This window comes from Balaenoptera musculus, chromosome 21, assembly GCF_009873245.2.
Source record: "Balaenoptera musculus isolate JJ_BM4_2016_0621 chromosome 21, mBalMus1.pri.v3, whole genome shotgun sequence".
Classification (NCBI taxonomy): Eukaryota; Metazoa; Chordata; class Mammalia; order Artiodactyla; family Balaenopteridae; genus Balaenoptera; species Balaenoptera musculus.
In genome coordinates this window covers 6,210,668-6,229,102 of record NC_045805.1, presented here as the reverse complement: position 1 = coordinate 6,229,102, position 18,435 = coordinate 6,210,668, and the positions used below count along the sequence as shown (strand labels likewise).

The window sequence follows — 18,435 nt, the reverse complement described above, 5'->3', positions numbered from 1 at the left end:
CCATCAGTTTACAAAAGAGATTGGATTAAAATTGGGTTTCTGGCAGATGGAACAATCAAGCTCGCTTGTCTAGAGGCTAAATCTTTTTACTAATATTTAGAAAAGACACTTAGATACGTTGCCCTCTTTTAAAAGGATGGCAGAGATAAGGGTTCCTAACAAGACCAGATAGGACATTTGCATCTCAAAGATACAGGCAAGTTCTCCTAGGATGACTTTGTAAGATAAGTAAGGAAGGTTTGGGAGTGGTAAAAGGATTGGTGGAAAAAAAAAAAAAAAAAAAAGGATTGGTGGGCTTTGGATTATTTTTGAAGCTACACCTCTGGTCCTGTAAAGACTAGATTTGTAAAACAAGGACAGTTTTTTTCTTTTTTCAAAGAATTGGGTGGCTACCTCAGTGATATTGAAGGACTGACACACCCACTTACCTATGTTGGCATGTTTTACTTTTAGCTGCTGTGATTCTGCTGCAATAAGAATGCAGAAAAAGCATCTCTAAGTCTATGACTGAGAACCAACCGCATTCCTCCTGAATAGTTGTGAACAGAGTGTATGGATTAGGCACCACAGGGTGTAAGTCTTGGACTACTTCATTAATAGCCCTCAAATCTTGGACAAAGCAATACTCTGCTGAGTTTGGCCTTTTGACTGGGAGGATAGGGGTGTTATATGGGGACCTGCCAGGTTTAATCAGTCCTGCTTTTGAAAACTTTTCCAGAATTGGCTGAATTCCCTTTTGGGCCTCTTGTCTCAGTATATTGTTTTAGATTAGGTGTCCCAGCATCCCTTTTGCAAAGGAAATCTCATCCCAAAAGGGGGATTGGACACTCTGGCATATATAAGAAGCTATGTTTCAGGGCGAGGTCCCCTAGTTGGCATTCTAGAGGTTGTAAGAACGAACAGTTTTGTACTTCTCCAGAAACTCCCATGAACAGGATAGACTGAGATGTTTTCTGTGCAACCTTAGTATTTACCACAGAGTATGTGGCACCCGTGTCTACTAGAAAGTCAATCAACTTGTTCCCCACTTGTCAAAGTTACCCGGGCTTCCAGTGGGGAAATTAGAATCGGATGCCTCAAGTCCAAGGGAGTCCCCGGGCTTCCTCATTCATTATCAGAGTGTTCCTCTCTTTCTACCATATGAGAGGCTCCTGTCTCCTTTTTATTATTCTCCTTCTTATTCTTTAGTCTAGGGTAATCTTTTTTCCAATGCCCTTCCTCCTTGAAGTAAGCACATTTTTCCTTCCCCAATGGTTGCTTACCTTCCTTTAGGTTACTCGCCTTTCAGGAATTCAATGCTGCTGCCAGAAAAGCTGCCTTCCATTTTACATCTTCTTGCTTCTGTTGTCATTCCCTGTTGTTGAATACTTTAAAAGCAACATCTACTAATTGAGAAGGGTTCATTCCACATACACCATCTAACTTCTGTAATTTTCTTATATGTGGGGCGCTTTGCCCGATGAAGGTCCATCCTTATGTTCTCAGGGTCTGCACCTGTATAGTGCCTATAAGCTTGATAAATCTTTTCTAGAAACTCCGATGGATCCTCATTTGGTTTTTGTTTTATCTCCTGAATTTTGTTAAAGCTCTTTTGTCTAGGTCTGCCCTTGGGTTTCCTTCGACCGCGCAACCATAAGGGGGCAGCCCTCTGACTCCTTTCCTCCTGATGCAATAGCATAAATGCTTCTACATATGGAATCTCGTCTCTTTCCCTGCTCTTTTGCAAAACACTTCTAATTGCGAGATTGTATAGTAATTGAGTGAGCCATTCAGGAGCCATCGCTCCTCTGATCCTAACATATATTGGGTCCACACCCTATTACAATAGTATATCACCTCTTTCTTAGTCCTAGGCTCACGGCTATGTTTTGCCCATTTATCTAATATATGCCCCAAAGGGCTCTCCTTTGGGATAGATGGAATATTTCCCACTTTTTATGTTTGATAACACCAAAACACAAAAGACGCAAACAAATTCCAACATAGATGCAGGCAAATGAACAGCTTCCCGAATCAGGTAGAGTCCAAGAACAATTCCCCTCTCCAACAGGGTAGCCCAACCAAATGCAAAACAAATTGAGGGGGGAATTTGTTCACAGTAGTACCAGAGCTACATACCCTACAAAGAGCGAGTCTCGCAGAAGTTTGTTGATTCCTTGCTCCAACTGCCAAGTGCTGGGGTAGCCGGTGCCACTTCAGGGAATTTTGAAGGGAAGATCCTCAGGAGAAATAGTCCCAGAAGCTGCTAGGGCCTTGTCTCAAAATTCCTGACTGGGGCCGGCTAGCCATGATCGGCAAGGCTCTTGGCTGGCTAAGCCAAATTTGTTACTGAGTCCAAGCTTGCTCTGCTCGCCACATGACAGGCCAATAAATTGGAGATGAGGTGTTGAGGAAAGGAATAGAGACTTTATTCGGAAAGCCCAGCATCCAAGAAGGTGGCAGACTAGTGTCCTAGAGTACCATCTTATCAGGGTCTGGATGTTAGTTTCTTTTATAGAACACAGAGGGGGAGGAGGTGAGGAAGTAAAGTAAGAAGGGCCATAAGTCTTGCAAAACACCTGGTTTGGCCAGCCTGGGAAGGGGGTGTGTTAATTTCTTCTTTCTTGCAGCCATTCACAGGTGGGCAGGGTCAGAATGTCTCCCTGTGAGCTGAACAAAGGCACTTTAGTTTATCATTCAGGCAGAGGGACAGGGTTCCCAGAGGCAGGCCACTATGTATGCTTATAGCTACAGACAGATAGTAACAAAAGCAATGGAGAGCAAAGGTTAAAGTAAAAGAAACAGATCCAACACGGAGTCAGATTTTGTTCTTCCCTGTTACAAAATGTATAAATCAACTGTGAATGACCTGGAAGTAAAATTATTTACTATATTTTACTATGTAGGGACATTTTTTATTGATTTCTCCATTAACCAAGAAATAAAGTATAAAATTGTCTTCCCATTTTCTTTGGACAATTAATAAATTATTAACATGTTCTTGAAAGTTCTACATAGCCAGTGCTTTAAGAGTCAAGTTCTCCATCCCAGTAATATAACTTATATTGTCACCTCATTATTTACATTTCAGTTTTTCATATTTTCTCATCTTTCATTTTATTTGTAAGTACATGTTTCCTCCAGGGAACTCTAACTTCACGTACATAGAATTCCGTTATGTCTGATGTCCTGCTTTATTTCCAAGACACAGAATGTTTCCCCATACATAGAATGCACTCAAAAGTATTTATGGATGGGGCTTCCCTGGTGGCACAGTGGTTGAGAATCTGCCTGCCAATGCAGGGGACACGGGTTCGAGCCCTGGTCTGGGAAGATCCCACATGCCGCGGAGCGACTAGGCCCGTGAGCCACAATTACTGAGCCTGCACGTCTGGAGCCTGTGCTCTGCAACAAGAGGGGCCGCGATAGTGAGAGGCCCGCGCACCGCAATGAAGAGTGGCCCCCACTCGCCACAACTAGAGAAAACCCTCACACAGGAACGAAGACCCAACACAGCAATAAATAAATAAATAAATAAATAAATAAATAAATAAATAAATAAATAAAATTAAAAAAACAATAAAAAGTATTTATGGATGAAAAAGGATAAATGGATTTTCCTAATATCCTTTTACAATGTCCTTTCATCTTTGCTCTCCAACTGTGTGTGAGGGTTATAATTTTATATCAGTCTGGAAAATCCAATCCAATTGAACAGGGTGTGTGGCTCACAGTGTGAAGCCCTATTAGGGTCTAGTTAGGGTGTGTCCCTGGAATGTAGCCAGATTAGGATTCCTGTAAAAGGAAAGTCAAACAGAGGAGGCATTTGTCCCGAGAAGAAGAAACAGAACAGGAGCAGTTCGGGATGGTGGAGGAAGAGGGATTGGCTGCTTGCAGTGGAACTTGCCTCTGAATCTATTTCAGCTTCACTAGCTCCTCTGATTTTGGGTTCTGGTAAATTCTCCAAACAGTGAGTTGTGAGGTGGCTTCATTCCCTTAAAATTGTCTAAGTCGAATCTGTCTTTAGACTTTTGTCCTATCAAAGCAGCTTCTTACGGTCTTTAAATTTTATTGTGCCAAGATTTATTTTATCACTCTCATAATTCTAGATTTGACTATTTGTGTCTTTTTTTGTTGTTTTTTGGTCCCAACAATACAGTCACTATCAGCCACATGTGGCTATAAAATTTAAATTAATAAAATTAAATAGCTCTATTTCACTACCTCTGTAGTGTTCCTTAAATTTCAAGTATTCCATAACCACACACATGTGGCAGTTACTGTATTGTACAATGCAGATACAGAGCACTTCCTTCACCTTGCAACGTTCTATTGGCACGTTGATCTGTATCTTATGTGTTATTTTTTGTTGTTGTAAATACTTCATTTCCTGCCTTTCTGGATTAATTTCCTTTTATGGGTTTCATCAAGTGATTTCCTTCATTTATTTACTTATTACATTTTATTTATTACATGTCTTGAGATAGATATTTTAAAATAAGTATCTCAAGATAAAATAAATCTCTTGAGGTATTTATTTTAATTATTTTAAAAAATTAATAAATATTAACCATTGATTCTTATTACTTGAGAGATGGAGTTGCACAGGGATTCCTAGGTATATTGGTTCTTTCTGCTTATAGGGATGCCCTGTTGCACACGCCTGGGGATTTCCTGGATACCAGATAGGGACTTACATATTCCTATCTATCTATAGGGTAAATAACCTGAGAGTAAAAAATAACAGTCCATTTCACTCTGAATTTGCCTTGACATCAAAACCAAACATAATCCACGGCCAAGTCTGAATTAGTTTTCCTAGATCTTCCTTCCCTCCTTGAACACTCCCATGTTCTCTGGCTAATCCAAATCCGACACAGTATTTCCTGGGGGTCCCTTAGGCATAGTGAATTGTCCTGGGTAAATGAGTTACTTGGTCATAATATGTAGTTTATCTGTGGGTGCATGAGGCAAGAGAATGATCTGAGGAGTTGCAGAGTGTTTCCATACAGGAGGAAACCACAGTCTACACGTGGCATGAGTCACGATTCCCAAGAGTTTGAATCAAGGTGGACATTGAATCATTCTGGATGCCCTAGGCTGCTGCACACACAAAACTCAAGGCTTATCATGGCTTATTTATAAGAGGTCTGTAGTTTGACCTTCTTTATTAGCATCCACGTCTGTAGCCTTCTAACATGTTACCCTGCAGAGAAGATTCTTAGAGTGCATCAATTATTTTGGCTTGAGGGGCTGGGGGTCACGCCCAGGTGACAGTTTGGGACTCCATTTCAGGTGGGTCTGGAAGTTGTGCACAGGACTGGAGTCTCATGGCTTTTTCTCCATCCTCAGATTTGCCTGCTCAGTGCTTAGATTGGCTGTGAGTGAAATCCCAAGAAAGACTCCTGGCGACTGACTTGTTGACGATGGAGCCTCTGGTGAGTAGCAACACCTCCTTCTCCTGAAGCTACACCCCGAATGCCATTAGATGGATGAGTTTTTCAAACTGGCGTGTATGTTCTAAGTGTAGTCAGGCAGTATTCAGTCATCTGAACTCAAATTACTTTGCTCTAGGACTCTGGGATAGTTATCGTGGGTCAGGACTAATCAGAAACTGATCTCATTCTTTAATTAAACTTATGAGAGCCGGCACTAATCATATGTATTTACAGAAGAGATAAGAAAACTTCTTTTAACTTGTTCAACCCTTGTCCTGATTGGCAAACAAAGATTAACTTGTTGACCATTTTTGGATGTGCTGGGCTTAGGAGTTGGTGATGGCAGGTAGCAGAGCTGAGGAAGGAGCAGACATTCCAGTCCCTGGAGACTCAGAGGTTACAGCCTGTGATGTAATGAATCCAGTGTTACACCACCTAGTGTGAGGCTGTTCAGTGTCGACAAGAGCAGAACACAGGTTTAGAACTAAAGGGGAATCATTTTACTTTTTCTCCACTTGAAACCTCTCACAGTTATTCAGTATATACGCACTACTGAAGATTTCTGAAAAACTCACCAAACTATCATTAGCATTCTTTCCCCAAGTCACACATTTTATATACCTTTTAGTAATTAACCTTTTATTCATATTTGATAACTAGAAGGAATATGTAGGGAGGAGCATTTTCTTAATTGTTCTAAAAAGAAAGGAGAAAGACTAGAGTAGGTAGAATAAAATTAGGTTCTTTTATAGATTTTTTAAAAACTGGAGAAAACAAAGCCAATAACTAGGCTTCTTTCATCCCTCAGCATGGAGACAAGATTAGATTACAAGAGAAACTGTGATAACTAAGGTCTAGGTCCCTGAGAATGTAGATAGTGGGAGTCCTCCTGTCACAGCGATGGTCAGGCTAGGTCTGTCCTTCACTCCAGCCTCAGCTGCTGAAGTATCTGACCTCAGAGTTTGTTATGAACACCTGTGTCCTGTAGCGTTAAGAGGAAACACCTCCTGGTACCAAGTTCTGTATGAATCTTGCTAACTTCTGAGGAATGCTAGGCATTCCTTCATGGGTCTTAATTGATAGAATAATGTATTTCTTGTAGGTTTGCTAGACAGGAACCACTTAATAGAAAAATACATTGGATGTTTTAAAGCTCATAACAAGTTATTAAAGCAGTTCATATTTGGGAAATGAAATGTTCCTCTAGGGAAATAACTTAAAACAAAAGTCATGTTTTCAAAGTAGCCCATCATGGTTATTGTTTGTCTTGTCATGAATCTGTAGAGTTCCTTGAAATTATTAGGGAACAGAAATTGAGTTATGAATTTGCAAGTGAATATTTTATAATCACCTGTCTGGAAGTCCTAATTCCCAGATTATTAAAAAATGTCCATTTCGTATTATAACACACTTCAAGTGATATTTCTGTAAAATAAAGCTTCATGACGTCAGAGTGTGTAGGTGTCTGTAAATGTACCTGAAAGGCAGACACCAGCTCAGCGCTGGCAGAGAACCGAGGAGAACTACAAACAGAGCGTGATCCTTTATCCACCCAGACCCCATCACTTCCTCATCTCAACCCTCCCACTCTGGACAGTGGTAGGGACTGCTCTGTCTAAACCAGAACATCCCTGATGTTTTAGGAATCAGTGACGTTTGAAGATGTAGCGATCAACTTCACCCAGGAAGAGTGGGCCCTGCTGGACACATCCCAGAAAACCCTGTTCAGAAACGTGATGCTGGAAAATATCACCCACCTGGTCTCCATAGGTGAGTCTGTCAACACGGATGTAGGTGCACGTGTGTTCACTCCATTCATTCACTCACTGAACAAGCATTTAGATCAGCTTCCCTGTGTCCCACTCCAAGTCCTTCCTGATTCTTTGATAGTCCTCATAACTACTTAAAAAGAAGACGTTTCTTTTCATGGCACTTTTCATTACTACACTGGAAGGTAATCTTGGCCACATTTCATATCTCTGTTGCTACTCAGTGTTTACACTCAGAACAGAACTGGGGATTCAATGGATATTTTAATGTATAAGTAAATGGATCAAATATTTTAAAAATGATTCTTCTGTTCTAGTCATTCCATGAAGGCTTGAGACCAGAGTCGTGTATATGACATAATTTTGATGATTCCTGTAAGGTATATCCTTACTGGCTCCTGTTTGAAAGTAATATTCAGCCCACTGTAGAGTCTTTTAATCTTTCCCATTTGGAAAACACTGAGGATTCTGTAATCTCTCTTTGAACTTGTGCACAGGCATCAGCCGCTAGAGGGCCTCACTGTGTTTGCTGCTGCTCTGGATTTCCTCCTGGTCTGCTGAAGGACCTTCACTGTTTTGTCTGTTGAAGATGTTGTTGCTTGCACTGACCTTCAATTATCTCTTTATTTTCCTCTTTCCCTTACCCTGGACTTGAGCACAGCAAAGGATAATTAGACCAGACTCAAAATCCAACACTTTTTTTTCTTTTTCAAATCAAACAGGGTATCAGATCAGCAAATCAGATGTGATTTCCCAGCTCGAACAAGGAAAAGAGCTGTGGAGTGAAGCAACAGGATGTCTTCAAGGCCAGAGCCCAGGTAAGAATCAGGGGCCTGTGCTTCACTGCAAGAAAGTTTCAGTCAGTGTGTTAAGTCCTTGGAAACACCAAATGAAAGTTTTATGAAGTGAGCGATATATTCTAAACTGGAGGTGAAGACATTGGGCTGAAATTCTTTATGTTGTTACCATTCTTTGCATCTAGCAATGAAAATTCATATTACTTCCTGCCATTTTCTCTTCTTTAAGGAAAAGGGTGCTTGTGGACTTACTGCAGTTATACTTTCACATAGTGATTCTTGTCCTGATTGTCCCATTTAATGTGTTTTCCATCATTTGCTGACCCAATGTCTCTCCACCACATTACATTTTTATATTTTAATCCTGTTTTTTTCTAATAGACAATGACTTTTAAAGTATTTCTACTACCTTGAGTATTTCTTTATTATACATTGTTTCTCCAACTAAGTGCCAACTTTTGAAAGATACTCACATGGACCTTGGTGTTTGTTTACATTTCTATTTCCCTAATGCCATTCTAAAATCTATATTTTTTCCATTTCTTTAGACGGTGAAACTCCACTTAGACAAGAAATGATATTCACGCAAAGTGTCTACAGGAAGCACATATCTGCCACCATGCCAATGGTAAGTTTCATGGGTAGAATAACAGTCATCCAAATGAAGGACCTGGCAGTGAGATAAGTTGGCAATTGAGCACAATTGCTTGTATGTAATTAAGTGGAGATTGACCTCTTTCTGGGAATATTTTTGGATAGGCTGAAATCAGTTAAGAAATTAATATGAGCTCAAAATGACAACATGAGACCTAAGAAAAAAAGGCAGTTGCACAAACATTGCTCATCTCATAGTCTTTACAGCAGACTGAAGTCTTCAAAATTAATCTGATATCTGGGTTGGGAAACTATAAAAGAGAACTGTTTGTGCCTGCAAGGGAGTAACACAACATGTGTATGCAACTGACACTGGAAACACTTTAACAGGAGACTATAACTGACTGATGCTCTAGGGTGTAAATGTAGAGGAATGAGTGTCTGCATAGACGTGGGCGAACCAGTGACAGCCTCATATCTCCTTCCCAAAGCAGGTTTCTCACACACAAGGGGATCCTGTTGGATGGACTGAGTTGAGTGATGAATTTACTCCTAGATCTTCACCTCAACATTCACCAATTCCCTTAAGAAGGAAAAGTAATGTCAGCAAACAGCGTGGAAAATCACTTAGTCAAGGGTCATTCCTTGACGGACAGGATCACATTCACACTAGAGCTAAATCGTATGAATGTCCTCCATGTGGGAAAGCCTTTAGTACTTGCTTTAGGCTCAGACAACACAAGATGATTCACACTGGAGAGAAACCATATAAATGTCATGTGTGTGGGAAAGTCTTCAATCAAAGTTCCCACGTGAAACGACATGAGAAAACTCACACAGGAGAGAAGCCATATAAATGCTGCCTATGTAAGAAAACTTTCAGTCAAATCTCTTACCTTAGAAAACATGAGAAAATCCATCCCAGAGAGAAGCCCTATGAATGTCATCTGTGTGGGAAAACCTTTAGTCAAAGTTCTGGACTTCGCACGCACAAGAAAACCCACACTGGAGAGAAACCACACGTATGTCTTCTGTGTGAGAAGGCCTTCAATCAAATTTCTGAACTGACTCGGCACAAAAGGACCCACACAGGAGAGAAACCCTATGAATGTCAGCGATGTGGGAATGCTTTCAGTCAGCATGCAAACCTGAGACACCATGAGAGAACCCACACAGGAGAGAGGCCCTATGAATGTCAGTGGTGTGGGAAATGCTTCAGTCGTGGCTCTTCCCTGAGACGACATGAGGGAACCCAGCACTGGAGAGAAAGTCAGGAGGGCCCTCAGTAGACGTTCTGACCTGAGATGACATGGCATCATACATGTGAGGAATGTGGATGGAACACCAGCCATAGCTCTAGCATTTAACCACACCAAGGTTCACACCCACTAAAGAAACTCTGTCTGTAATCAATATGGACACTCGTTCAGGCATCACACTTCTCAGTCCAGACAGGCATCACCTGTGGATGTGGATCCATATGTGCCCTGTCTCTGTGGCAAAGCCTTTAATCATTGGCCTAATTTTAAGTAATTTAGCAGAACTCACTCTATAAATACAATATGGGTGTTTTCAGCAACAGCTCCCCACTCTAAAGACCCTAGAGCAGTGGTCCCCAACATTTTTGGCACCAGGGACTGGTTTCGTGGAAGACAATTTTTCCACGGGCAGGGGGGGTGTGGGGTGGTATGGGGGATGGTTCAGGCAGTAATGCGAGTGATGGGGGGCAGCAGATGAAGCTTGGCTCGCTCTCCTGCCACTCACCTCCTGCTGTGCGGCCGGGTAACTGACAGGCCGTGGACCAGGTGTTGGGGACCCCTGCCCTAGAGACTTGAGCAGAGGATAACCAGCCCCTAGTTCTTTTTTTTTTTTTTTTTTTTTAAATATTTTTAGATTTATTTATTGATCTATTGATTGATTGCTATGTTGGGTCTTCGTTTTCTGTGCGAGGGCTTCCTCTACTTGTGGCAAGCGGGGGCCACTCTTCATCGCGGTGCGCGGGCCTCTCACTATTGCGGCCTCTCTTGTTGCAGAGCACAGGCTCCAGACGCGCAGGCTCAGTAATTGTGGCTCACGGGCCTAGTTGCTCCGCGGCATGTGGGATCCTCCCAGACCAGGGCTCGAACCCGTGTCCCCTGCATTAGCAGGCAGATTCTCAACCACTGCGCCACCAGGGAAGCCCCGCTAGTTCTTTTTTGATAATTATTGTTCAACATGAGCCAACTCCAGGTGGAGAACCACTAAGACTGTAATCACTGTTAACAAACATTCAGCTGATCACCAGGCTTGATGTGAACGAGAAACTCCTCCAAAAAATAAACACTAAAACAAGAACAAAGATGTAAACTCTCGAGAAATACCCAAGTATGTTGAGCAACACCAAAGCATACTTATAAATAATTCATCCTGGAGAAGTGAAGCAATGTAAAGTCGTGAGAAATTCTTTCTTCATAGAGCAACCTCTCTGGAACACGTGTGCTCAGACTGTACAACACACCCTCAGTGTCGTGAAGGAAGGGAAGTATTCAGTGATCACTTATTTCTCAGTCAGCATTAAATTCTTGCACTGAGGATTCAGCAATCCTAAAAATCAAAGTGGAGCTACAGCTAGATTTCATATCAGAAAAAACTGACCCTCTGAGTGGGAGGGGGAGCCTCTAAAAGAATCCTTTAACACACATTCAGGCAAATTGTGATTTGCGGAAATACCTCTTCATGAAAATGTGGCATAAAATGGAGAGTGAAGTGATCTAACAATATAGAATGTAGAGTTTGGAAGAAATTAAAATTTGTGTATAGAATAATAGTTGCAAATATTCAAACAATAAAGTCTGTGGCTAAAGGAGCCAAGTGTTGGTGTCTGGTTTTCTTTGTGCCCCTGTAAACACAGGGATTCAGGTCTGTACTCCTGGGAAGTGGGCAGAGACTCAGCCCCACTCTCTGAGTGTCCCCTTTCTCAACAGCTCTTTCCACACGACTCAGCTCCACTCATTTCAACGTCCCTCAACCCCATCTACCCTTTCAGGCCCTGGTGGTGACACAGCTCTGATCTTCAGCTCCACTGGCCAGGTTTCCCAGAATGTCACAAACCTGGTCAGGCAAGGTCATGAGGAAGTCTCAAAGACATCTATCTAGTCCTACACTTTTTGAGGCCCCTCAACATATTTCTGCAGATGGAAACCACCTGGGGCTGAAGAGACAGGCATCTCTGCCCTCCCAGACCTCAGAAATCTCTTTTGTTATTTTGTCCCAAAACCTCTGAATTGAGCTAAGTCGACGAAGAGTTCCTTCCAGGATCGTACTCTCTATCTTATTCAGCTGATTCCTGAATTATGCACCCAGCAGTCTCACTAAAGATGAACCCAGCCTTGTTACCCCCGCATAAGCTCATGGAATAAACCTCCAGGAATATAAAGTGCCTGAAACTATCAGCCATCACGCAAGCCAGTTTTTAAAATAATTAGTGCAATGTACTTTTCCCCAAGAAAAAAATGAATGTTCTCACAAAGCAGATCTCCCCACTTTGTCTGCAGGACTTTGAATTTATCCTTCAACACAAACCAATACTGAACATAAATCTCAAGGGAAATTCTTCCAGGATATCCACTGGGATGACTTGTGTTCTTGTAGCACAAAGTAGCACAATTCCCAAACCACAGGCCTGAGTTCACTTGCAGGAGCACATACAAGGATGATACTGATCCATCATTACTTTTCAAATCTCCACAAGGGATTCTGGGGAACAGTCAGGGTGGAAAACAATCTTGTGTGAGGAGGATGAGCAACCAATTCTATTGTCTATCTGTTGTGACAGATTTCTTTCCTTGGGTACGAAAGGCTTAACAAGGTCCTGTGAGCTTGGAGCAGCATAAAAGTCAGCTCGGAAAGAAAACTTTCCCCATGGACTCTTCCTCAGCCACCTTGGAAGCTGCATCTCGTCCAGTGGGGTTTGTCCAGCACCCACTTTTCTGAGATTCTACTGACAGATAGGAGGAGCACAGCTGGATTTCAGGTTGGTTTGAAGTAAATTTGGTGTTCAGTTAATCCGCCAGAGAAATAGGACAGTGGTCAAAATATGTAGTGATATGGCTCTCGGCAATGGGGTAAAGATTGTTTAATTTTTTTTAATTTACATTTTTTTTTTTTTTTTTTTTTACTGAGGTATCATTCAGTTATAATATTAGATAAGTTTTATGTTTACACAGTATATTTCTATAAAGCAGAAACTAACACACCATTGTAAAGCAATTATACTCCAATAAAGATATTTTTAAAAAACATGAATTGTTAAAAACAAAACAAAACAATATATTTCAACTCCTGTACACCACGCACCTGCTCAGGACCAAAAACTTGGTTTCTGTCTGTTACCATCCTGTGGACCCATTTTACCCATTGGGCCTTCCGCCTGCCACTTCCCCTCTGGTTTCCAGTATTCTGTCTTGTGCATCTATGTGTTTGTTTTGGTGCCCTTTGGTTTCATCATTAATTTTTTTCTTTCTCTATTTTTTCTTGTAATATTTTTGTATTCCACATATGGGTAAAGTCACAACGTGTTTGTCTTTTCTGCCTGTCTTATGTTGTTAGCATGATACCCTCCAGGTCCCACCATGTTGTGGAAAATGGCAAATTTCATGTGTTTTATGACTGAATAGTGTTCCATTAAATACCTACTACCTCTTCTTTATCTGTTTTTCCATTGATGACCACCTATCTCAAGGAGTGTACTGTCGCTGTTTTCTTCTAGCATTTTTACAATTTCAGGTCTTTTATTCAAGTATTTCATGCGTTTTGAGTTCAGGTTTGTGTATGGTGTGAGTTCGTGACCTGGATTCTTTATTTTTAAGGGTAATTCTGAAAACAGAAACTGATACAATACATCGTTCTTCACACTATTTATTACAAGAAGATGAAAATTCAGAGGGCATGTAAATTAGCATTCTGATTTATGTGGGGAACTGAAACAGCAGTTATCAAAACAAGGTGGGATTTTCTATAGGCACTGAAAGCCTAAATAATGGATCTGTTCATTATTAGCTGAAACCTCTTTGTCTTCCATTAACAGAAATTAGATAAAAAAGAAACACTGAAGAGAAAAGATTTAAAGCTCAGCTGTGAAGCTTCTAGTTTAATAGAGGAGAAAATGTTTCTCCTAAGTGAATTTGTACTTGAAAATGGCCTGCTCTGATGTCTGATGGGAAAGTCGAATTTTCAAGAAGTAAGCATAGCTTCCTTTGATTTTCAAATGCATGTACCACAATATTAAATGCAGCTTTCTCATCGCATAATTATTTGTTCCATGTGGGGAAATGTTACCTTTCTTTTTCCTGTCTATTTTTTATCAGGACATGGATGGTGTTGATGGCTGCAGGATAACATGAGCGTACTTGATGCCATAGGACTTGACACCTCATTGTGATTAAATAGTAAATTTTATGTCATGCATGTTTTATCACACTAAAAATTGTGATTCATAGACAAATAAGCATATGCAAAAATGTTTAATTTTCTTTCAGATCATAATTATTCTTAAAAGTATGTACAGGTGTCCCTCTAGTTTTAAAATGCATGATAACAATATATCACAATGTATAAACCTTCCTTAGAGACAGGGTAAGAAAAAAGGGGATTGATATCTTTCCTTGGCTACAAATGTCTTAACAGGGTCACGTGACCTGGAGTAGTATAACAGTAAGCAAGAAAAGGACCCTTCTCCCATGGACCCTTCCTCAGGCACCTTGGAACCCACACTGTGTCCAGTGGAGTTTGTCCAGCACACATATTTCTGATGATCTACCAACAGGAAGTACCCAGCTGGAGTTCAGGTTGATTTGCTGTATATTTGGTATTCATCTTGTTCCTCAGGTAACAGGGTAGTGGTAAAGATAATGATGTGGCTATGGGCAAAGGATATGGATTCTTTAATTTCTTTTCAATTGATTGTTCAGTAGACTTTTTTAATGAGGTATTTTTTGGTTATAATATTAGATAAGTTTTATGTGTATGACAATATATTTCAACTCCTGTACCAGGCTGGATTTCAGGTTGTTTGATTTTATTTGGTGTTCAACGTATCCCCTAGAGAAACAGGACTCTAGACAAAATATGTATAGATGTGGCTACAGGCAATGAGTTATGGATAATTTAATTTTTAATGTAATTATTTTTCTATGGTATCATTGGGTTATGATGTTACATGTTTTATATGTATAAAACTATATTTCAACTCCAGTATGCCATAAAACTGATCAGCACCAAAAAGTTAGGTTTTTTCTTTTGCCATCCTGTGGACCCATTTTACTCATTGGCCATCCCCCTGCTGCTACCCTCTGATATCCACTACCCTGTTGTGTGAATATATGTGTTTGTTTTTGTGTCATTTACTTTCTTCTTTAATTTTTTTACTTATTTGCTTTTTGTTTGTATACAGTGTTCCACATATGAGTGAAGTCGTAAGGTATTTGTCTTTTCTAAATGTGTCTTCAAGACATTATTAGAGTAAAGGTGATACGTAACCTTGATTGGTTAAGAAAAACCTCATCAAGGTCATGTGACCTGGGAGTGGACTCAAAGGCAGAGTGAAAGTGAAGTTCCCCCACTGACCTGTCCTCAGCCCCCTTCAAAGGTGCACAGAGTATTCAGCACCCACCATTCTGAGCATCTACTGACAGATAAGAGGTACACAGCTGAGATTCAGGTTGTTTGATTTAAATTTGGTGTTCAGCTTGTCTGTCAGAGAAATCTGACAGTAGACAAAATATGTACTGATGTGGTTTAAGCAATGGGGTGCAGATGCTTTAATCTTTTAATTTAATTATTTTTGTAGGGTATCATTCGGTCAAAATGTTAGATAAGTTTTACGTGCACAAAAATATATTTCAACCTCAGTATACCATTAAATTGCTTAGCACCAAAAACTTTGGTGCTAAGCAGTAAGTAAAGTTTTTTTACTCATTGGCCAACCCCCTGAACCTACCCTCTGATATGCACTGCTCTGTTCTGTGAATATATGTGTTTGTTTTTGTGTCATCTGTTTTCCTCTTTAATCTTTTTTTACTTATTTGCTTTTTGTATTTGTGTTTAGTGTTCCACATATAAGTGAATTCATAAGATATTTCTCTTTTCTAAATGTATCTTCAAGACATTGATAAATACAAGATGATACATAATGTTGATTGGTTAAAAAAAAAAACAAAAAAACCCCAAAACCTCATCAAGGTCACGTGACCTTAGAGTAGTATAAAGTCAGCAGGAAAGGGAAATTCCTTCCTCAGCCACCCACAAAGCTGCATCTCCTCAAGTGGAGAGTGTCCAGCACCCACCATTCTGAGCATCTACTGACAGAGGAGAGGTATCCAGCTGAGTTTCATGTTGTGTGATTTACATTTGGTGTTCAGCTAGTCCCTCAAGTAAACAGGACAAGAATAAAATTACGTAGTGATGTGGCTTTAGGCAGTTGAGCATCGATTCTTTAATTTCTTTTTAATTTAATTAAAAAATTTTTTTAACTTAGGTATCATTCCATTATAATATTAGTAAGTTTTATGTGCACAGCAACGCATTTCAGTTTCTGTGTACCATACACCTTCTCAGCACCAAAACTGCAGTTTTCCTCTGTCACCATCTAGCTGCCCCATTTTGTCCATTTTGCCTCTGCCCGTGGCTTCTCCTCTGATTTCCACTACTCAGGTCTGTGTATCTTTGTATTTGTTATCGTGTCAATTTTTTTCTTCCTTAAAGTTGTTTTTACTTATTTTCTTTTTGTTTGTTAGTTTTTTGTGTTCCACACATGAGTGAAATCACGAATTATTTCTTTCTCTTAACATGTCTTCAGACGTGGTTAGACCAAAGGTGACAGATGACGTTGATTGGTTAAGCAACCCTTAACAAGGTCATGCGACCTTGGAGCAGTATCAGGTCAGCTAGGAAAGGAAGTTCCCCCTTGACCCGTCCTCAGCCCCCTTCAAAGCTGCATTCCTCCACCCACCTCCCTGATACTCTCCTGACAGAGAGGAGGAGCACAGCTGGACTTTATGATAGTTTGCTTTAAATTTGTGTTCAGCATATCCCTCAGAACAAGAAGTCCATAGTGAAGATATGTAGTGATTTGGCCTGGCAATAGGGTAAGGTGTCTTTTTTTTTTTTTTTTTGGCTGTGTTGGGTCTTTGTTGCTGCTCGCGGGCTTTTCTCTAGTTGCAGCGAGCAGGGTCTACTCTTTGTTGCGGTGTGCAGGCTTCTCATTGTGGTGGCCTCTCTTGTTGCGGAGCACCGGCTCTAGGCACGTGGGCTTCAGTAGTTGTGGCACATGGGCTTCAGTAGTTGTGGCTCACAGGCTCTAGAGCGCAGGCTCAGTAGTTGTGGCTCATGGGCTTACTTGCTCTGCAGCATGTGGGATGTTCCCAGACCAGGGCTCGAACCCATGTCCCCTGCACTGGCAGGTGGGTTCTTAACAACTACGCCACCAGGGAAGTCCCAAGCTGTCTTTATTTTTATAATTTTATTTTTTAAATTGGGTTAACAGTGGGTGTCAATATTAGATGTTTCATTTGTACAGTATTACATTTCAAATTTTGTAAACCTTAACACAGGCTCACCACCAAAATTTTCCTCTCCCACTGTCACTACACATTTGACCACCTTTACCATTGTGCCTTGGCCCCTGACGTTTCCTCCCTGGTATCCACTACTCTGTTCTGTGAATCTATATGTTTGTTTTTGTCATTTGGTTTGTTCACCGATTTGCTGGTTTACTTCCTTTTTGTTTGTTCTTACTATCCTATGCAAGAGTGAAGTCCTTTGGTATTCACCTTCAGTCTCTTTCTTCTTTAGCATCATAACAATAAGTTCTATCCATGTTCTGGAAAATAACAAGATTTCAACTTTTTTTTACGGCTGAATAGATTTCCATAGAATATACATACTCGTTTCCTTATCCCTTTTTCCGTTGACTGGGAACTATGTCAAGGAGCATATATCTTTTGTTTTCTTCTAGGAGTTTTACAATTTCAGGTCTTATCTTCAAATCCTTCACCAATTTTGAGTTGAGTTTTAAGTATGGTGCCAGATAATGATCTAGATCATTTAACTTCAGTAGCAGTTTTGAGAACAGAGGCTGAAAAAATATATCCTTCTGAATGCTCTTATTACGTGAAGATTCAAATTCTAAGGAATTTAGCATCCTAGCATTCTGATTGACGTGGGGCACTGGATGAGCAGTTATGAAAACTTGGTGGGATTGTCTGTAGGCATTGAAAGCCTAAAAAATTATTCATTCATCCTCAGTTGAAACATGTATTTCACATTTTATTAACTAGGTAAAAGTGAGACACTGAGGGTGAAGGATTCAGAAAACAGTTCAGACCCTGTGCTGTGCCCCGTCTAAGCTAGCAGAGGAGAAAATTATTGTGTTACGTGAATTTGTATTTGAGAATTCCCTTCTCTGATGTCAGATGGGAGAGCCCAATTCTCAAGGAGTTATCAAACTTATGTTTGATTTTCAAATACCTGGGCGTCAATATTAAATGTGGCCTTTCCATAGCATAAGTATTTCTGTACATGTGGGGAAATCTTTTCTCACTCTTATCTATTAGATCGTGATACATGTAACCAAAGTCTCTAACTTAGTCTCTCAATGATGCAAATCCAAATTCACAGTCTGCCTAAAACTTCTAACCAAGTCAGGGCCCTCATCTGTGGGTAGGTCTCTGGAGAGAATGGAGAAATGTCTGGGCAGAGAAGTCAAAGTATCAGAAACCTGGATTTCCTTAGTGGTCATGAGGTTTCATGACCCCATTTGTGTAGAGGGGGCAGGGGTGACTTGTATGAATATGACAGTTTTCTCTTTCTTTTTACAGAGGA

At 40.5% G+C, this 18,435-nt stretch overlaps 2 protein-coding genes across 2 annotated transcripts in view; both read left to right on the top strand.

Moving 5' to 3' along the window:
- Positions 1 to 7,697, top strand: part of LOC118888058 (zinc finger protein 705A-like) — an 11,225-nt gene extending 3,528 nt beyond the window's left edge. The window contains exons 6-7 of the mRNA XM_036839030.1: positions 7,061 to 7,187; positions 7,684 to 7,697. Of these exons, the coding sequence (XP_036694925.1) occupies positions 7,061 to 7,187; positions 7,684 to 7,697 (141 nt within the window). The remainder of the gene's footprint in view (positions 1 to 7,060; positions 7,188 to 7,683) is intronic.
- Positions 7,698 to 7,981: 284 nt separating this feature from the next.
- On the top strand, positions 7,982 to 9,866 carry LOC118888057 (zinc finger protein 239-like). The gene is made up of 2 exons (XM_036839029.1): positions 7,982 to 8,004; positions 9,167 to 9,866. The coding sequence occupies exons 1-2, from the start codon at positions 7,982 to 7,984 to the stop codon at positions 9,864 to 9,866; spliced, it is 723 nt and encodes a 240-aa protein (XP_036694924.1).
- The last annotated feature ends 8,569 nt before the right edge of the window (positions 9,867 to 18,435 follow it).